At 36.4% G+C, this 22426-nt stretch overlaps 1 protein-coding gene across 2 annotated transcripts in view; it reads left to right on the forward strand.

Moving 5' to 3' along the window:
- PDE4B (phosphodiesterase 4B) overlaps positions 1 to 22426 on the forward strand; it is a gene marked incomplete at its 5' end in the record, with an annotated part of 236368 nt that overhangs the window by 158225 nt on the left and 55717 nt on the right. For both annotated transcript variants that reach the window (XM_081323957.1, XM_081323958.1), the window contains 4 exons: positions 12200 to 12394; positions 15988 to 16024; positions 17700 to 17770; positions 19525 to 19574. In XM_081323957.1, the coding sequence (XP_081180083.1) occupies positions 12200 to 12394; positions 15988 to 16024; positions 17700 to 17770; positions 19525 to 19574 (353 nt within the window). The remainder of the gene's footprint in view (positions 1 to 12199; positions 12395 to 15987; positions 16025 to 17699; positions 17771 to 19524; positions 19575 to 22426) is intronic.

The following is a 22426-nucleotide window of genomic DNA, read 5'->3' on the forward strand; positions in this document are numbered from 1 at the left end:
TGTTACTTCAGTAGCTTCTTGGTATCAGGCTCGTTCATTCTTGTCAATATAGCATTAGTTTGCCTGCTGAACTTAAAATAGTTTTCTACTTCTTACTTTTCAGCTAGCTTTTTCAGCTGAAATTTCAAAAGACATGACTGTTTTTAACCCCAGGCCTAGGGTTGATGTATCACGGGTAGTCTTCAACGTATGATCATAGTTGAGCCCAACATTTATGTCGTTCACTGAGAAACCTGTTAAGTGAGTTTTGCCTCATTTTTACCAGTTTTCTCACCACGTTTGTTAGGTGGATCACTGCAGTTCCTAAATTAATAAGTGTTGAGTGAATCTCGTTTCCCCATTGACTTTGCTTGTCAGAAGGTCACAAAAGGGGATCGCAAGACTCCAGGAGATTCCAGCCGTCATCGATGTGAGTCAGTTGTCAAGCATCTGAATGTAAATCAAGTGACCACGGATGCTGTAATGGTCGTAAGTGTGAAAAATGGTCATAAGTCATTTGTTTCACTGCTGTTGTAACTTTGAATGGTCACTAAATGAACTGTTGTTAAGTCGAGGACTACCTGTATCGTACATCTAGGGCCCCTTGTTTGTTTTGCTTGTGGTTTACAGAATTCTTTCAGTCTGGGCTGTCTGCTTGGTTAAATGGTTTTAATGTTTTTTATGGCTTTTCTAGTTTTGTGCACCATTCTTTTGAGCTACTAATACATTCAAAGTGATATAGAAATGAATATAGACATCAGCTTGATTCCTCTAAACATGGTCCTTTACCTGTGTCCTTATAATGGACAGATAGTAGGGAGGAGGCAAGACAGCAAAGAGCAGCATGCATTTTTTCAAAGCTGCAGCAATTCCTTTATTTTCCTTTATTTGATTTTTATTTTGCCTTTATACTCAAAGCAGCAAATATTCATAATACTCATTCCTCCTCCTGTTTCTCTACAACAACGATCCCTGTGAGGTGGGCTGGGCTGAGAGAGAGTGACTGGCCCAAGGTCCGTCAGCCAGCTTCCACGCGTAACACTTGACTAGAACTCACAGGCTCCTGGTTTTCAGGCTTTAGATTTTTTTTATTTGTCTCCTGTTTCTTAACCCGCAGCAAAAAGATAAGACTTCCTTAATTACTGTTCAAATCCAAACTTCCCTACCAATGGATGTCAGATATATAACAGGTTTAACAACAGCTTTTCCCCAAAAAGGCAATAGTAGAGATAAAAAGGAGGGTACACCTACCCCCGCCCCTCCAAATGACAAAGACACTGGATTAAGAAAAAAAAATGTCTGTAATCAATTTACAATTGAGAACTTTCTACCCATCACTACCTGTGTAAAAGGTAAAGGTTCCCCCGCACATGCTCTTGTGATTCAGGGTCAGCCTGTGGGTTCGGCAGTTGGGTCGGACGATTCAGAAGAGGAGGAGGAGGGGGGTGTTGGAGAGGTTGCTGAGGGGGTTGGAGAGCTTGCTGATGAGAGCCCTCAGCCAGGCCCCTCCCACCTGGTCACGACGCAGACCCAGCTGTGTGAGCCTGACAGCGTGGATGAAGATGACCCCACAGCTGACCCTGTTCAAGGACGCCCGACGCAGGAGGCAGTCAATCAGGAGTAAACAGAGGAAGGCAATGGGGCACCTCGGAAGGAGGCAGAGAGAAGCCACGCCCTGAACTGTATAAAAGGGGAATGCGTGGGAGGGCTGGTTTGCTGAAGGCAACCGCTTGAATAGCTCCTGTTTCATGGTTCGTGTCTTGTTCTGTTTGCTTTTGTGTCCATAAATTTGGCAGGCTTAGTTCCAGCCTCTTGCCTTCTTGTAAAAGGGGTTGTCCCTGCCTTTTCTGCAGGGCCGGTAGCAGGCTGGTACAGAATACATGCGTGCTAGTCATTTCCGACTCTAGGGGACGGTGCTCATCTCCGTTTCAAAGCCGAAGAGCCAACGCTTGTCCGCTGTGGTCATGTGGCCGGCATGACTAGACGCCAACGGCGCATGGAACTCTGTTACCTTCCCACCGTAGTGGTCCCTATTTTTCTACTTGCATTTTTACATGCGTTCGAACTGCTAGGTTGGCAGAAGCTGGGACGAATAACAGGCACTCACTCTGTTACGCGGCACTTGGGATTCAACCCGCCAAACTGCCGACCTTCTGATTAACAAGCTCAGCATCCTAACCCACTGAGCCACCGCATCCCTTATTACTACCTGTGTAGGTGAGTCAAATTCTCGTCTTGCCATCCAGCACTTTGTTATATTGAGAAAGCAAGGAACTTATACTCCTCCAGGAAAGGGAGCAATTTGAGACCACAGAAGAAAAAAAGATACCCCTTTTCCCCGCCTCCTTCGAAACCAATATGGAACGGCTAGCTAAGATCTGTCTGTTAACAGCTCAGATGGTAATCTCAGTCTGTGACTAGCTGTTGACAGCTAGTAACAAGATTGATGAGCTAAAATGTCTCCTGGACCTTCTCTTGGACCAGAGAAGCTGGTCACATGAAGACCAAGACAGGCTGACAGCACTAAGAATCAGCTATATGAGAATTGGGGGGAGGCGGGAGAGGGGCAGAGAACCAATGATACTGTAGATCAATCCCTTGACATTAAGTTTCCACTTTCACCAGCTGAAACACCAACCACATAGGCTTATGCTTTTCATTGCTAATAACCAAATTAATTTTGGCAAATGTCAAGCAGAGGGCTGTGATGCACTCCGTCTCACAGATTCTTCACTGCTCAGTTCTCCAGTGTGACTTACTAGATTTGTACTGGCTCCCCTTTTCAGCCCAATATATCAGATTAGTGCCTTACATTAAATCCACCCTATATCCTTCCATATTAATCAGAATTAAGGACTTTCTGAACAAATTTGAAATAATCCCTATTATAATTTTAAAAGATGCCTCTTTCCACTATTAAAGCATGAGAATCAGCCTCCATCAAGCGGAGTTGGTAAAAAAAAAGCCAGCTTACAACATTTCAACACTGACTACTGGCAACTGAGAAATAGGATTGATCGACTGTACTCAAGGCCAGCTTCTCTTTTCTGATTCAGAAGGCAGATGAGGTACCTACTCCCTCCATATCCAAGAATGAACCTAGTTTCCCACTTAAATGAAGTCCAAAGCTCTTCAACATCTGCCAGATCCTCACCAAGGACCTTTTTGTCCTGGCCTCTAGCAGAGAGGCTCAACCAACTAATGTATTCATCTCTGTGCCTTAGTCTCCTATAAACAAAATTTCAGTTGTTGCTTCACCCAGCCAGATAACTCAGTTGTACAATGACCCCTAAATTTGACGGGCTTTGTCCTTGGCTAGATTCAATGTCCACCCAACAGCAGTTATTGAAGGGACATCCTGGAACATCCCTTTTGAGTGGAGATTTGTGTCCATGCAGTGAAGAAGTAATTGAAATGTTGGAACATGTTACATTGTTTTGCTCACTCTATGCTGATGCATGCCATAAATTACTATTTCCACTCATCACCAAACACCCTGGTTGCACAGATTCTTTCTAACTGAAATTGCTACTATTAATCTATCTCAGTGGCTCTCAACCTGTGGTCTGCGGACCCCTTGGGTGCTGCGATGTTGTCATGGGGGTTGCAAAGGCTTAAAGAAATGATATAATTCAAATCTTGAGTTGTCTTGTGGGTCTGTGGCCACAAAAGGTATTTAAAGGGGGTCCATGATGAAGAAAAGGTTGAGAACCATTGGTCTATATCTGATTCCACTTTGATCATTACAGCCAAAAATTCCATAGTTTGAGCAGATGTTGTAATTTCTCTTTAAATATCTCCTAAATAGCTTTTGTTTGGAAACATTTCAAATGTAGTATTCTATGTAGTTTCTACTTTTTATCAATAATCTATGTCCTTATTCTCAGCTGAAACTTATTTACCATTAATTTCATTAGCTGTCAGTTATTTTAACGATACAGATAAATAATCATACATTGCATCACTACATTTTCTCTAGATATAATAATAATTTGTCCATAACATTCAATATTATGATGGTTGTATATATTTTAAACTGGTAATTTTACCATTTTGTTATTCTAAAAAATCATTTAGTTGTCTTACGTAAATTGTATGATATTTTATATATTAATTTTTGTGCCGTAAATTCTTAAATGTCAGCTTACAATTTTGGTTATATTGTTATATGGTTTTATAACAATTATTGACCCTAATCTGTTGTGTCTTTTTTGTTTTGCTGGCACAGTGATCAAAATAAAATGGTTAAGATAAACACTTTTCTGTGCAAATTTGCTCATATTTGTTTAGTCATAAAACTGCTATTATCCTTTCTCTTAAACTCTCTTAATCATTTATTGTAAATAGTCTCTGTGAGAAAATTACATAGCTATATCTTCTTTTTAAAAAAAAGTATTTTAAAGTTCACAATTGTGGATCTCCCTGCCACATCATTTAATAAAGTTCTTGTACACAATGCACCGTGAAGGAATATTGATTCACGTATAAAAGCTCTATTACTAGCAATATTTATAACATATTCTTAAATAATACAGTCAATAAAACACATACAAGTGAACAATAATAACTCCCAAAATAAGCAGCAAACAAAATAGAATGTTGCTATGGTCAATAAAACTTAAATGGCTGGATAGACCTGTCATGTTTCAACTTTTCTTTTGTTTGCTTCTAGTTACTGTAAACATCTGAAAATCTAATTGAGTGGAGTAAGTATAGTTGAAATGGATGAATGAATGAATGTCTGGATACTAAACTCCAATATTTTTTTAAATTCAATTTATATACCGCCCTTTTCCCGAAGGACTCAGGGTGGTTTACAGGGCAAAATTAAAACAATACAATATAAAAATTAAAATTAAATTAAATCAATAGCCCCAAAATTTAAAATTAGAATTTAAAAACCTTAAAACCCCTCAGTCCAGGCCAGCTAACTCAAAAAGCCAGGTTTTTAGGTCCCGGCAAAACGAACAAAGGTCAGGGGCGATCCGGAGTTCCACCAGCAATTGATTCCATAGGGCAGGCACGCCCACAGAGAACGCCCTCCCCCTGGGGATCGCCCGCCGGCATTCCCTGACCGGCGGGACCCTGAGGAGGCCCTCCCTGTGGGAGCACAAAGGACGATGGGAAGTTGATGCTGGCAGCAGGTGCTCCCTGAGATAATCCGGACCCATGCCATTTAGGGCTTTATAGGTCATCACCAGCACCTTGAATCTTAAATTAAAGTTTTTTCTGCTTCTTTGCTGCTTGTTTGTTGGTGTCCAGATTTCTGCAGTCCAGACATAGTAGATCTATGCTAATAATTAGGTCTTACCTTGGCAAGAATATAAAACTGGGCAATTGCTGTTGAAAACGTATTCCAAAATAAACTCACCCAGAGAAAAGCTGTAGCTTGGTTTCCCCTCACTTCAATATGGCACTAACTCCAAATCAATTAGTCTACAGATTTTTTTTCCCTCTCAAGGACCTGCTTTTAAGTAAGGAGCTGAATCCATATTTTGTAATTTTTATTCATTCATAGATGGCCACTTCCAAGGGCTCAGAGAAGTTTACAAACAAATAAAATTAAATTTAAAAAATAAAATAAACAATAGTTCACCTACATGTCATCCATATCAAAACTCATTGAAAGAATGTAGTTTTTCAATTAAAATCTTAAAGATGACCAGAGTGGGGTCTATAATATGGGCTTTCTATGTCTCCTATGTCCTTGTTTTTCTCTCCTCCTGAAGAGTGAGAATTTTAAGTAGCTCCTCAGGGGATGCATACTTGGACATTGGGCTATCTTTGGGTAGGAAAGGAGATTATTTAAATCTTATTGTGCCAAGACAAGTAAGACTTCATAGGTGATATCCTTCATTTTGAACTGGACCTGGAAATCATTAGCAGCTAATGCAGCAACCAAAAAACAACTAAATCCAATCCTCCCTATTAGTAGCCAATCTGCTCCATTTTGGAACAATTGTAGTTTCCAAGTTGTTTTCAAGGGCAGCCCTATGTATAGCCTATTACAAGTGTAAGGTGATCGTGATGTGAGTTGCAATCATGATGGTTTTGCAAACCAAGAAATGCCAAACCTTGACACTCACCTGTTGTTTGGGTATCAACTATGAGTTAAGTAGGACACCGATCTCCTTTTAAACAAAGAAATAGTATGAATCCAGATTTATCACTTCTTTTATTTTGTACCTATCGGGATGAGACTTTTACTTTTTTCCAGATATTCCTGCTCTGAAAATGAACATGTATAATACCAGGTTTATAAAATAACTTTATTTTCTTTCACAATGGAGGGAAAGTAGTATTTTTATTAGAAAAATGATCACAAATATCTATCTAAGCATCAGAAGAACTGGATGGCTGACTTAAGAGATGGAAATTTTTACCTTGTTGGTTTAGTAATTATTGCTTTAAAAAACATGGCTGAGTTCATTCCACTTGGAATGACTATAATGAAAGCTTTATCAATTATTGCTTGCTGTTTCAAGTGAAGAAAGAACCGTAACAGCTTATTCTATGTATTATTATTATTATTATTATTATTATTATTTATTTATTTATTTATTTATTTATTTATTTATTTATTTATTTATTTATTTATTATTATTAATCGCACAGTCAGCCAAATGTTCAGACTGGACTTGGCATTATTGTCTACCTATCAAGTCCTTGAGGTGGCTGGATGGAGTCACTGAAGCAGTAGGTGTGAGCTTAAATGGACTCCAGAAGATGGTAGAGGACAGGAAGGCCTGGAGGAACATTGTCCATGGGGTCGCGATGGGTCGGACATGACTTCGCAACTAACAAAAACAAATCCTTACCTATTATCATCATCATCATCATCATCATCATCATCATCTGGCCTTTGGGGCATTATGTGCTCCACAAATCCCAGACCTCTCAAGAGGAGGAAGAAGAGAAGGAGAGATGCTACAGTTTATATATGAATAATTATGAAAGAGAAGCTGGCCATAATAGTACATTTTTCATTTTTTTTATCAGTGATTGCAATACATTCTTTCTGAGACTTGAAAATAATTCCAAACAAATGCATTGGGATTAATTGGTGCATTTAAAAACATGTACAGTGTGGTTGTATGTTTATATTCAAAACAAAAAGGAAAACAATTTATTTTGCATTAATCAAATTATTTGTCATACAAATTAATCTGTTCCAAAATAAATATTTGTGGAAGCTTCAAAGTCTTTTTGATTACCCCGAAGTTCTTTCAAAATCAGCTATTAAGAATCATAACAAAAATCATAAGGAGTTTTGTGCTCATACTATGTGGCCACATATAAAGATAACTTTTCCCACACCTTCTACAAATAATATTACTTCAGAACTGGCTGCAATGAGAGCAGTATAACAGAAATGCTAAGTGGGTTGATATTTATTAATTTATTTATTAATTTAATTTGTATACCACCCTTCTCCCGAAGGACTCAGGGCGGTGAACAGGGCAATACATATTAAAAGATAAAATACAAAAATTAAAAAAGATTAAACAAGGTGCCCACAAATAAGTTAAAACACATTAAAAGCAGGTTAAAACACATTAATAAAACCCAACCCCATCCCATCAGGATATAGCATATGAATCTCTCTCGCTCTCTGTGTAAGTATATGTATAATATAGAAACTTCAGCTTTAAGTAACCATACCTCCACTTGTAGAAAAAGCTGAAGCTGGATACTTCATAAGCTTTATTAGAAAATAATGGATGTAAACCCACTTACTAAACTGAAAAGGATTATTGAAATTCTGGGGGAAAATAGATAAAGGAATCATTTTTCACACTTTCTACTGCCATAAAGATTACAGTGAAACCTAGTTTTTACCCTATATCTCAAGTAACGTTGGAGAGATAGTTTTGGAAAAACTTCATTCTCTGAAGTCTTTTGGGAGATGAATTCTGCAGCTGTGAAAACATTTTCTGTTGGGCTTATATAAGATTTCAGATCTCATTCTCTAAACAAAGTAGATTCAGATGCTTGTTGATTTCTCAAGTTAGGAATGAATTTTGTGAAGATTGACATGAAATACAAGAGGTTCTTAAAGCATTATAATTATAGTAATTAAACATGAATAATTGTCAGAATTAATCATCTGCAAGCATTATCATATAGTTGAAATCTTGTAACTTAATGTTGTGTTGAATGAAGAGTAATGGCCAGCAAAGAACAACTAAGTTTGAAACAGGCAAAACCAGCTATGTAAAAAAGCATCATTGACAACAGAATAAATAAATAAGCAAAAAAACAAAACACCTCAGACCTTATTATATAAGCAGTAAAAAGAGAGATGTTATTAAGAAGTCAAGCCATTAGCAAGTTCAGTTCAGAGTCATTATTATTTAACTTTCTAGTTTGAATCTGTTTTTAATATGGAATAAATTATAGTCCTGGACGTAGGGAGGAAGGGAGACAAATGACATCTGTGTATTTGACAGAAATTATATAATTCATGACCTTTGTGAGTTGACTTCATGGTACATGTGAAATCATTGTGGATTATCTTGATTTTAACAAGAAAAAAAGAGAATAGAATCCCTATCTCTTGAGGGTAAGAATTTATCACTTCAAAACAACTGTTTTAGATAGTATGTTTTTAATGCATGAATACATGAGTAGCTGTTTTCCCCCCTCTGATAAACCAAAGAGTTCCAAGTAATCAACGGTCCTCAAGATGAACTGTAACTCCAAACATCCCCAGCTGCACAGATGCTGGGAATCATAACTCGGCACCATCTGGAATGTGACAGCTTCTGTACTGTATCTCTGTTCTAAGTGAGTGTTGAGCTGAGTTAATAACATTGTTAGTGTATGTCAGCCTTCCTATACGGGTACCCTCCAGATGTTTTGCTACTTCAATTCCCATAAGTTGTCAGAATGGCAAACTTTTTAAACATGATTTAGTAGCTATTTCCTTCTTGTTCTGTATTTTTAGAGATATTAGAAAAGTTTCTTTTTCTCAGTTTATGGACACCAAATGCTTTTCCATCAATGTAGAGTCAATAATAGCCATACATGAAATCTGACTTCATTATGATGAATATGTTTAATATCAAAACTGCAGATTTGCACAATATTGACTTAATCATGGACACTAAAAAGATTACAGTTCAGTGAACATTATATATTTTGTGCATATAAGGTCTTAAATTTCCATTTCAGGATCTGAAAATGCCATAGGTAATTTATGAAACATCTATCAATATGATAGAGATCTAAGGAATTATACTGTATGGTTTACAGACTGTACAGCATAAACCAAGTAGTGTTAGGACAGAATGATGGACTTGACCCAAACACATGTGATCAGATGCCTGCTAACTTTTTGCATATTTATAATGACATAGGGCAGACTAATATAATTAGTTTTCAAGCTAGATATCATCAAGTCAGCTTTTGGGGTTGCCCAGAAAAAACCGCTCATCATCTTGTTTTTTACTCTTACAAATTTTCAACCTCTTTGATCCAGTCCATCCACCTTGTCCATTTTCTTCTACTTGCATCAGACTTCCTAAGCATAGATTTTTTTAAAATCCATTGTCTGATCACACTACATGTTCAAAGTGTGTAATTTTTTTGGTTTTTTCATTGTGCCAAGGGAACAGTTGGACTTTATTTGGACAAGACTTGATTGATTGGTTCTTCTTACCATTTATAGTCTTCTTAGCAACCCTATCCAACTCTAACCCAGAGATCTATTTTCTTTGTCTTGCAGGTTGAGGGTTTTTCACAAGATACATTAATTTTTAAAGGACCAAATTATCCTTGTACAAATTATATTTAATACATCTGTAATCAACTTTTCTGTAGAAAATTTAACTCAGGAGGGTGGAATTAAAGATGAGAAATTGGAGAGGAGGATAACTATGCAAAAGTTGTTCGATGGAATTTCAAAGATGTATGCAATCCAGCTGGAGAGCTGCAAGAGAGCAATCTCAAATGGGAAAAATAGGTGGGAGAGAAAGAACAACGCACCATTACTCCATTGGCTGCTAAAATGAATTTCCTTCAATAATTGATCTAATTCATCCTTCATTTTAAATGTCCTAGCAGCTCCTGGTATTTTCATGAATACACATGATGCAAATATAGTATAACAAGAATCTGTGACAAATGGGAAAAAAAACCTATTACATAGGAATGTGAAGATTATGGGTGATGGCCTCCAGACAAGGCACTTGTGGATGTGTATTGCTAATTGAGTTGAGGCTGGCTTACATTTATTAACAGATACAACGTGCTGACTGAGCTTTTTTGCCTACACAGAAGCAATATTACTGAGTGAAGTGAAGCAGCTGCTCAACTCCTTTGCTTAGAAGCAGGGCACCTCTTTGCTTTGTGGAATAGTTTCCAAGAAATGCTACACTTGAATCAACAAAATAGGAACTCCTTCAAAGATCTGTAAGGTCCTACTGATTTGCATTATACTTGATTCAGAGTAGGAAGGATATGAGTATGAGAGCCACACACTTAAGTAAGGTTCTTATGGCTATATTCTAAACCTACAGCTACAGGGAGTATTTCATTCTCTAAGTGAGACCTGATGTAACTACTTCATAAATAAAATCCTTCCTATTGAAAAAAATACATTGAAAAGAGGATTCTAGATTCTTTTTTTTTCAAAATTCCCTAATCTATCTTCTTATATACAATTTGTAAGAGAAGATACTAAACACTCATTCAGTTGGGCAATTTATTTGGAGAAATATTTATTTGAAAATTGCTAAAATTAATAATGAATGAAAGAAAGCTGCTGAGCCATATGTTTGCTGTTGCAATTATAAATGCTGCCAGAGGTTATTCTTGGTGATAAATCTATGAAATATAAAACCTGAATTACTTAATTATTGATTCAACTGATAATTTTTCAGACTTGCAAGATTGATGTCAGGCTTGCAAGGTAGTCCAGACAAGAAGCCCACCTAGAGTACTAAGTCTATCTGTACTGTAAGGTTAACAGAACGTAAATCTCTTCCCTACCTCCCACTTTTAGTCCAAGAAACTAGAAATGGTTCCTTCTGAGACTTTCCATTCCCCCTCTCCCCCATTTTCCTTTGGCATGCTCAGTTGACTTTTGTCCAATCTGCAGCTCTTCCTCCTGTTTCCCAAATTCATTTCCACAAACCATTACAATAAGATGGAGAAAAACTGAAAAGAATACTACAATACTTTTTGTATAATCACTTTGTTTTTACAGATTCAGTTCTTTCAATAGCTTCATCTTCATTATAAGATTTCGGAGGAAAATAAATCAGATTTTCTGGTATACTTATTAGTCTTAACATGGATTATATTCTGCCATGACCTACATGATGAAAGGTTTTGGCTGTTGTCAGTGAAGCAAATATAAATTTCCTTCTATTCTCTTATCCATTTTATAATAGCTACCTGATTTCACGACTCTTTGTCTTTTCAGACATCTCTCTGTTCCTCTGGCTTATCTTTCTACATGTATGGATTTATCAATCTTTGTAAAACATTAAACAAATCTTTTCTGGTTTAAAAATTATTGCGAAGTTTCAATAATTTGTTTGAGGTGTTTTTTTTATTTGCACCACTTTTTTCAATAGAAGTACATATACTGATTTTTCCCAATTTCTAGCCATATTGTCTTGTTCCATATTTATAGACAAAGAACTGGTAGGACTTTATGAGACTGTTCAAAAATATCCTATAATACTTCAGTAACTTTGTCACCTGAAAACAGGGTTCTTACTGCTGAATGTCAAAAATAGACATGCTTTTATTTTTTTAACAACTGTTTTAGGAAATACATTTTCAAGTCCATAGTTTTTCTTGTACTGTAGATCTCTATAATACAGTTTGATATCTTGTTTCTTTTTCCCCACAACTTTAATCAGAACTTTTAAGGAATACTCAAAGCTGACTCTACCTTCACAAATAGATGTGTCTTAGGATAGGAGGATCTTAAGAAGTATGCTTGGAAGATGGATTCCGGGAGCCACTGAAGATTCAAGCTGCTGGAAAACAAAAACTAAACAGTTTTAGTTACAAATTCCTTCAAGAATATAAAGGCACTCAGCTTTCAGAAACATTATTCTGATTAAGTGTTTACCCACTGTTGCCCAGTTGTGATAAGTGGGAATTAATCATATTGTCATTTTTAGCTTTGAAAATATAAAATTAAGTCATGATTAAGATAATAAATATACAATGTCAGTAATATTTATGAATTTCTTGTTCACAGCTTTGATGTTGAAAATGGCCCTTCACCTGGTCGTAGCCCACTTGATCCTCAGGCTGGCTCTTCTTCAGGACTTGTGCTCCACACCACATTTCCAGGGCATAGCCAGCGTAGAGAGTCATTTCTTTATCGATCAGACAGTGACTATGACCTGTCACCAAAGACCATGTCACGGAATTCTTCTGTTCCAAGTGAACAGTAAGTAGATCTTTTATATCCTCAAATTTCTACTGAGCAGGCTGGAATTCTAGTTTCAACAGATCTGAAGGCAACGGATTGGAAAATGTTGATCTAGAATAATCCTGGGGCAACTTCTGAAAGGATGAATTTTCTCAGAAAAGTGAAAACAGGGTTTGCAAGCTGATAATATTAGAAAATTAGGTGTGTAATCATCCTGTGGGTAGTTGTTGCTATCAGCTCCATGAATATCATCATCAGGCAAACAGCAACAACCCCTTTCTAATAATAAATTCAGTACCTCTCATATCATTAGGGTTGAAGTGTAACAACAAAAAGAACAGAGAACAGAATATGCCGGCTTGAAAAAGGAAAGAAAGATGTTTGTATATTCTGTGGAATCCAAGGGAACATTCCCCTTCTGCCTGCCAAAACCACAACCCAATAAAGAATGAGCTTTTACTGGTCATCAGGACTTGGGAGAACAAGGAGTGGAATGACTGGGTAGCTGGAATTCTGGATTATTATTCAAGTCCAATGTTACCACTGTTGTTCCAGAAGTTAGAGTGCAACAAAACATTGTACTATATTCTTAGTTTCCAAGAATATATATAGTACAATGTTTTGTTGCACTCTAACTTCTGGAACAACAGTGGTAACATTGGACTTGAATAATCACAGTTTACATGAGGAACACCTGTATATTTTTATTTTTTGCATAGTTATTATCTAATTTTCCATATTGAAAATCCAGACAAATTGTGTTTAAATAACATTAAAAGCAGGGTATGTCAACAAAAGCCAGGAAATTCAAAGCTGGCCTTTTCTCATACTGTTATGCCCTTTTTCCGACTGAGAATTAGTATACAAACCTAACTGGAATTTCCTAGTCTTTATTGCCTTATGTTACAAGAAGAAAAAGATGATTTCTGCTTATATTATTTCATTTCTTTGGACATACATTCTGATTAGAGGACCATTTAAATGAGCAGCAATTTTTAATGGCCAAATAATACAGAAAACTACTACAGTGATAAAAATGGCTTTTAACAAGGCTGTTGCTATTTCAAAAGTTTGTGCCACATGATTACTGGGTCTGCTCATTTTGTACTTCATTCACGGTAATTCTTAGAGCAATGTCATCAGTGCATAATTCAATTAGGTGTTTTATTTTTTCAGTGGCTTCTTACACAGACTGATATTGATTTGAACTGAGAGGGACAACATGCCTAAGGTCACCCAGCTGGCTTATGTGTCTTTGGGGAGTTTGAACCTGGGTTTATACCAGGGGTAGGCAACCTCGGCTCTTTTATGACTCATGGACTTCAACTCCCAATTCTGGGAGTTGAAGTCCATGAGTCATAAAAGAGCCGAGGTTGCCTACCCCTGGTTTATACTATCACTTTATAATTATTATTTTTAAAAGTAAAAAAAACAGTAATTATTATTTTTATTAGTAAAAAAAACCACATCGTTCCAAATCAGCAACATATATTAAAATGAATCACTGGACTCACTTTGTTATTAAATAGGACATTTAGACAGAAAACGTTTCTATATTAAGGGTAAACAATTCCAAAATTTCTTGATTTAACTTGATAAAAAGTTTATCCATATATTTTAAATACTGTGCATGCTTGAAAACAATTTCCAAGGGGTACTTTAACATGCACAGAAATTGCAGCCTGTCACGCCCAAAACCAAGAGTGATATGTGGCAGTTCTTCCAAGCTGAGTTCTTCATTGCTTCATAGCTATAGACAAAATCTTGCCAAACTGGACTCTACTACCTGAGTCGACAATATAGTCTGTGAACTATTAGAGAGCGGCTGTTTCAGCCACTTTCTCTCACACATAACATCTGGGCTGAGTTGAGTTACCTCTTCCTTCTTTAGAAATCACCCCTTCCTCCTGGGAATCAAGCTCCTCACTACATTCCATCATAGAACCCAGCAACGATTTGGATGAGGGGATAGATGGGGAATTCATCAAATTTGCAGATGACACCAAGCTGGCAGGAATAGCCAACACTCCAGAAGACAGGCTTAAGATAGAAAAGGATCTTGACAGACTTGAACATTGGGCGCAATCTAACAAAATGAAATTCAGTGGTGAAAAAAGTAAGGTTTTACATTTAGGCAAGAAAAAAAATGTACAGATACAGTATAGGAGGTACCTTGCTCAATAGTATCAACTGTGAGAGGGATCTTGGAGTCCTAGTGGACAACCACTTAAATATGAGCCAGCAGTGTGCTGCAGCTGCCAAAAAAGCCAACACAGTGTTAGGCTGCATTAACAGAGGGATAGAATCAAGATCACATGGAGTGTTAATACTACTTTACAATGCCTTGGTAAGGCCACACTTGGAATACTGTATCCAGTTTTGGTCACCACAATGTAAAAAAGATGTTGAAACTCTGGAACGAGAACAGAGAAGAGCAACAAAGATGATTAGGGGACTGGAAGCTAAAACATATAAGGAACGGTTGCTGGAATTGGGTATGTCTAGTTTAATGAGGAGGAGGAGGAGGGAGGACATGATAGCAGTGTTCCAATATCTCAGGGGCTGCCACAAAGAAGAGGGAGTTAAGCTATTCTCCAAAGCACCTGAAGGCAGGACAAGAAGCAATGGATGGAAACTAACCAAAGAGAGAAGCAGCCTAGAACTAAGGAGAAATTTCCTGACAGTTAGAACAATTAATCAATGGAACCTGCCTGCAGAAGCTGTGAATGCTCCAACACTGGAAGTTTTTAAGAAGAGACTGGACAACCATTTATCTGAAATGATATAGGGTTTCCTGCCTGAGCAGGGGGTTGGAATAGAAGACCTCCAAGGTCCCTTCCAATATTATTATTATTATTATTATTATTATTATTATTATTATTATTATTATTATTATTATTATTATTATTATTATTATTATTAGACATGTCCTTTTCAGGCCTCATACAAGCTTGAATAAGGGCATTACTTTAAGGACCCACTTTAAAGAGGCAGCTGTTATAATCAATCAATTCATTAAAGCAGCAGTATCTTTTTCATGTGGAATGCTCAAAAAGGCATGCCTATATAAAAGTGGTACTGAATGCCCATTCTCATGCTTTCTGAGGTATGTCTTAAAATAATTTTTAAAGCATGCATAAACCTACTAAATACATAAAATGCTGAATATTTTTAATTTTTTTAAATACAAAGGAAGATGTACCCTGTACACTGAAAGTTGTCATTTCTAATACATATTAAGGAAACAGTCATATGCTGCGGAAAAATGTATATAGGATTAAGTGAAGAAATTCTTTTGAATTAGTCATAAAAAATAGTCAGAATGCAAATGGTAGAATCCTGAACAGCTCCAAATCTGGAGGAGAAAAAAAACTATACAGCAATAAAGGACATCATTTCTCATACTAATTTAAAAATCACTATTCATATGTTTGGTTGTATATCTTTATAATCTTAATTTGGACATGGACATGAACTTTACAGCCATTAAACTTAAAATTAGTCAACGTTTTAAAACAAGATGAACAGATATTGTGATGTTTCTTAGTTATACAGTTATTTTTCAAAATCTTCTAAAACAAATGCTCTTTTTTGTTTTCATTTTTTATTAGACATGGAGATGACCTGATAGTGACACCATTTGCACAGGTATGTTCCAAATATTGTAATACAGTCTCTACCACTAACAAGATTGAATTAAAATATTTGAGAACCAAAAGGAATGTGTAAATACTGTTTGTTGTTTCACTTAGACCTGCCCTCGAGATTCCTTCACCTGCCCACATTGTCCTTCTCAATTCCCCTAGGCCAGGGGTAGGCAACCTTAGCTCTTTTATGACTCGTGGACTTCAACTCCCAGAATTCCTGAGCCAGCTAGCCCTGCCCTAGTCACATTAGACTTCAAGGTCCTTAAATTCTCCACTCATTCTCTAAAACCCATTCTGAAAGCTTATCTGATAAGTTACAGTTGCTTTATGCCTCTAACAGCAGCTAAATCAGTTGTCAGATTATCTCATAATGTCAAGGGGAGAGATCTGTTGAAAAGCATTCCAAGTATTCAGAAATACAGCTTTCTTATGACCTCACAATAAAAGAAGTGGAAATTTCTATTTCAGTTTCTAGCTTCTGTATTTACTACATTAGCATTAAATTTATTCTACTGAAATCTGAGTAAATCTTTGCTTTCTTAATCTTGCCAGCTATGTTACGCTAAATTTACTTTCATTTTACTGCTCACAGTATTACTGTACTAAAACTATAAATATGGCTTTTTAAATTTTATTCATATTTACTTATTTGTATCTCACCTTTGGATGCGGTGGCTCAGTGAGTTAGGACGCTGAGCTTGTCGATCAGAAGGTCGGCAGTTTGGCATGTTGAGTGCTGTGTAACAGAGTGAGCACCTGTTACTCGTCCCAGCTTCTGCCAACCTAGCAGTTCGAAAGAATGTAAAAATGCAAGTAGAAAAATAGGGACCACCACGGTGGGAAGGTAACAGTGTTCCATGCACCTTTGGCGTCTAGTCATGCCAGCCACATGACCACGGAGACGTCCTCGGACAAGCGCTGGCTCTTTGGCTTTGAAACGGAGATGAGCACCGGCCCCTAGAGTCGGAAACGACTAGCACGCATGTGCGGGGGAACCTTTACCTTTTATTTACACACACACACACACACACACACACGATTATTTTTCTGATGTTGCTAAAGCAATTAAGTTTCTTTGTGTTTTGTTGCATTGCTGCTCTTTTCAAGACTGGCAGTAATTCCAGGGCCTATAGTCCTGTTTTAACTGATAAGCTATTAACAGCGTTTTATACTCACACATAAACTTCTATTCTGTTTTTTTCAGTTACTGTCTATTGTATACTTTCAAATCATTATTTATTGGTAATAAATAGACTGGGTTTTTTTATTTTCAAATGTGTGAATATAAAATTCAGTTACATATGTATTGTATAAATCTGGGCTGCAAAAATCTATATGGCCATTAGGTGGAAGCAAAGAATTATAATTTTTACTATCTCTTTGGTGCCATCTGGTGATTTTCCAGATTTTTGCAAACTAGATCTAATATTACGGATACGTATATAATGTGAGCTATAACATTGTTTAATCAATTTGAATAATATTAGTCCTTGTTATTATATGGATTTAAGCATAATTTTAAAAATGGAAACAAATTTGTTTTAATAAAAATAGTTTTGCTTAATTCTCTTCTGCTGACATTTGTGAGACCTAAGAACATCTGTATATTACATAATTCTACAATTTGAGTTTTTACAATGTATTATGTTATTCAGTGTACTCTTACATTTTAATAGGTCTTGGCAAGTTTGAGAAGTGTAAGAAATAATTTTACAATACTGACTAATCTGCAGGGAACATCAAACAAGTAAGCTACTTCTTTTCATTTTTCTTTTTAAATAGCTGTAGTAAACTTAAGGCCGTAAAACTATAAATTATCTATTCAGAAGTAGGTCCTATTTAAAATCAGTGAAAGTTACAATCCAAATATTCATTGGATTGAAATGCAAGCTAATTCCCAAAGCAGTTATTGTGAGTTTAGATTTGAATTGCAGAAAGATGATTATGGTTTTGGTCCTCATATACGAATGTCAAATTGGTTCATCTTGGTTTTTCATTTTTTCTATTGTCAGTTTATTCTATCTCTTATCTGCAACAACTTCTATCTTCTTTAAAAAAACAAATTCTTCATGAAAAATCATATATATTTCATCTACATTTCTCTTAATATATTTATTATGTTTAATATGTTATATTAAAAATAGTTTTTCCTAATATATTTTGTCTGTGTATGTATGTGTATATGTCTATATGTGTGTATGTGTATATGTATGTGTGTGTGTACATACACACACATATACATACACACTGTTCAATAATGATAATATTTGTACTGCAACTTTTGCTATTGTTAATCAGCAGATTTTGAAAATGCCCTGTCAATGGTCAAATATAACAGAAATTGTACAAACATCTGGTACAGCTTTTGGGGAAATCTGCTTAAGATTTAGAAAAACAAGCAGTTATCCTCATATAATTGGACCAATTTTACGGCACTTTTTGCAGCCACTGTATCATTAACCGAATCTGCAGTCATTAAGCAAATGCCACAGTTGTAAGTGCAAATTCATTCTTCTGAATGGACATTTTCCTCAGAAAAATGCAAAACGCAGTCTCGTGAAGGCAAAGTAGTTGCCACGCATGTAGAAATGTAGTCACGTGATTGGGGGGAAGTTGGTGCAATGGCCAGGAGTGCTTTTAGGAGCTGCAAAAGCATCTGTTCCACGCCTGTCATAATTTTAAATGGAAGTATTTGTAAGATGTTTGTTACTTTTTATTGTCCATTGTCCAGATAAGTTATTTAGCTCTCTGGTTTACTTAATCTTTATTTGAGGAAACTAGGTTTTTTTTCCCCTGGGGAATCTCATGAGGGCAAAATCAGAAGGATGATGCCTACATGTTTAAAAGTAGTACCATTGGTTTGTGTCAACTGATCAGATGTGTCAACTCTAATGCAAATGCATCCATCCTCTCCACATTTCCTCTCAGCTCATGAAAGTGTGCAGTATTATTTCAACTTTACATTCCTAAACAAGCAGTATGAAAGCTCTTGACACTGAATCTGGGTGACAGCTGCTTTTTGAGGCAAGCAGTTTGTGGGCATTGACTTGCCAGATTGGTAGGGGTTGTTTGAATGTTCCTCCACATAAAAAAGATGCACTTAGATGTTTTAGACTGCAGAAGAAGCGTTTCTCAACTTTAAGAGGAGTGGACTTCAGTTCCCAGAATTCCCCAGACAATATTGCTGACTGTGGCTTTCTGGGATTTAAAGTCCACACCTCTTAAAGTTGGCAAAGTTGAGATACACTAGCATGGATGAATCACCTCACTGACAGCTGATGTTATACGTACAAATGTTTACAAATTTGAATGGACGATACTATGTGGAGTATCCTCCATTCAAACTTGGTTTTAGCTGGCACCTCTAGCCTTCAGCTACCCATTACTCCTATAGAGTGGGCCTTTAGTCTATATTAATAGGGGAAAAAACTGCATTGTATTTATGGGCATCTCTGAATCCCAGCACAGCCATACAATAAACTTCAATTCATTCCTCTACAGGAGGTCTCCAGCAGCAAATCAGCTACCCATCTCCAAAGTAAACATTCAAGGTATGTGTTCTGTTAAGAGAAAAAATATTGCTTTGTTCCATTACAGGGCCTGTCCTGTACATTTACAAGTATCAAGCAGAGAAGTATCATTATACATTTTATAATAGATGTTTGCTAGGTCAGGCATAGGTTATTCAAGCTGTTTTGTCATTAGAGTTTCTATTTTGCAACACAACTGAATAGCACAGATGAAAAAGAACATTGATGAGGATGGCAACTTATGTGTGCAAAAAAAAAATGCCTAGAAGAAGAAAGGTATAGGAACAGACAGGAAGAGGATGGAGGAAATGATTCACTGTTGTAATGCAAAGAGTTCATTGTTGAAGACTTTACAGTAAAGGGGACACAAAAAAAGCAACTGTGAGCAACCTTTCCATTTAACAAAGGGATGGATTTCTTTGCTCAATAGGCTCTTTACAAAAACAATATGCCTAACTATTAATGGTATGTGTCAACTGAAATGCAACAATTCTTCACGCATAAGCCTTCTATGTCACTGCAACAATACCAGGAATAAATATTTCCTTTTTTGGTAATAATTTTATTAAAGACTATATTAATCACATAGAACTAAATCACTTTACATAGAATAAAAAACATATGAAAAAGAAAAAGAAAAATTGCATTAAAAAGGAAGAAATCTCTTTCCTCCCCAAGTGTAACCAAGTGTAACATTATTTTTTATTTTATTTTATTTTAATTCCATTTATATCCCGCCCTTCTCCGAAGACTCAGGGCGGCTTACAAGCTTAGCAGTAGCCTTCATTCTATGTATATGCCTGCTTATTAGGGCTTTCACACACACACCCCAAGCGGCATTATTACAAAGTCAGCTTAATTGCCCCCAACAATCTGGGTCCTCATTTTACCTACCTCAGAAGGATGGAAGGCTGAGTCAACCTTGAGCCTGGTGGGATGCGAACCTGCACTAATTGCAGGCAGCTGGTGTTACTTAAGGAGGCATTAGCCCACTGCTCCACCAAGGCTCTTTTACCATCTCTTAAAAAGAAAATAATCACCTCTTTTATCTCATATTCATCCATTCTCTGCACCATCTTCACTCCATCTTAATCAGAAAAAAATCCATTAAGGATTATCAGAAATGATAACATACTATTACAAATTACATTAATAAACCCACTTTTACATATCTCATTTTCTATTGAAACAAATTCCTCCATCTCATTTTTAAATAAACATTTTAAAGCATTGTCATACAATCCTAATTTTAAAAAATGCATTAAACATCACCAGAGATAAGATTGATTTATTCTAACACTGATCAAATAAGCCAATTTTATCTTCTTTCCTCTTTCTCTTAGCTTTCTTTAATCCTTTCAAATAATGCCTTAATATCTGCTTTCTTTTCATGCCCTCTTCATCTTTTCTCCCAGACTTATTAAGACTTCTGTCAAGCCTTTTTGTAAAACCAATATAAAATGGTTATCTACATCGTATTTTCCCTGTTTCTCACAAAACTGTTAACAACTTCAATGTCCGTGTGTACACTTGCCAGCCACTTGCGCGAACCATCCCTTCCCTCCCCTCACTGGTCTGCAAAGCCAGAAACGTTGAAGAACTCTGTCTTGGGTTTCTATTCCTAATTCAGAATTCCTCAGGAAAGCAGGGCTTATTCTAATATAAGAGTTACCTTAAGTTAAGATGGGTGGCCTATACACTTTACATGTAGTCCTATAAAATATACAGTTTTAGGCTAGACGTGTGCCGTTGTAATGGGATTTTTGTGCAGGGGTGCATCAGTAGGTAAAGGAAGAAAAACTGGGAGTAAATGCATGAGGGTGACATGGAATAGCAGTACTGCTTTCATCTCTCATTAATGCTGTCTCTTGGACAGAGCTGAAGTCAGCTGTCCCAGAAAGCAAAAGACACAAATTAAATCAGCAGTAAGAAAATACTTCATATGCTTATTTTTCTGTTCTTCATTTATACTAAGTGCTTTCAAAATTCAAAGTGGATAAGATATTTTCCTTCAAGAATTTTTTTTTAAAATCCCATTTATATCCCGCCCTTCTCCGAAGACTCAGGGCGGCTTACAATTTAAGCACAAACCAATGTGCTTTGTATCTGACTGACCAAAATGTTCCATTTGTAATGCAATTGTCCCACACATATGAAGGTGAATCCCATTGCAAGCCTGAGGTGAATCCCATTGCAAGCCTGAATTCTAGACACAATGGGGCAGTTGTCTCAAGCAAAATATTTTTGGTGTTATGAGTAGGCACAAATTCTTAGTTATTCAATTTGTTATTGTGTGGATTTTACTGATAAGGATAGGGAGACTCAGGAATTCTGACCATTACAGAATAATTGGATTGGCATTAGATTTGACATAGCTGAGATAGATGGAAAATGTGCAAATATCATTTCTCTTTTAGGCTGCCATATTTATTTTGCCACCCTTGTTCCATTAAATTCAACTGGAAAATAGATCTTAGTCTAAATTATTTTGAAGAAAACTTCTGAGTAAGTGTATATCAAGTTGCAGTTAGTCAAATTATTGAATAGCAGTGATGATGAGTCTTTGGTTTATATTTAGTCTTCCAGGATCTTGTGGCGTTCAGATCACTCTTACCTCTACTTTTTGTCTAAAAGTGGTATAGGTTGGACTGAGAGTGACTGGCCCACAGTCACCCAATAAATTTCCACCATATTGCCATAAATAATATGCCAATAACAGAAGCAATGTTATGCCTAACTGAATAGTACACATTGATTCAATGTCAATGCAACCAGTTGTAATAAGTGATTTTTTAAATATTTCTGTAGTTATAATAAGGTCCCAACATGAAATGTAAAAAAAAGTAAGCATCATATGCTGCTTAAGTATTTGG

The sequence above is a fragment of the Vipera berus genome (assembly GCF_964194415.1).
Source record: "Vipera berus genome assembly, chromosome: 3".
NCBI lineage: Eukaryota > Metazoa > Chordata > Lepidosauria > Squamata > Viperidae > Vipera > Vipera berus.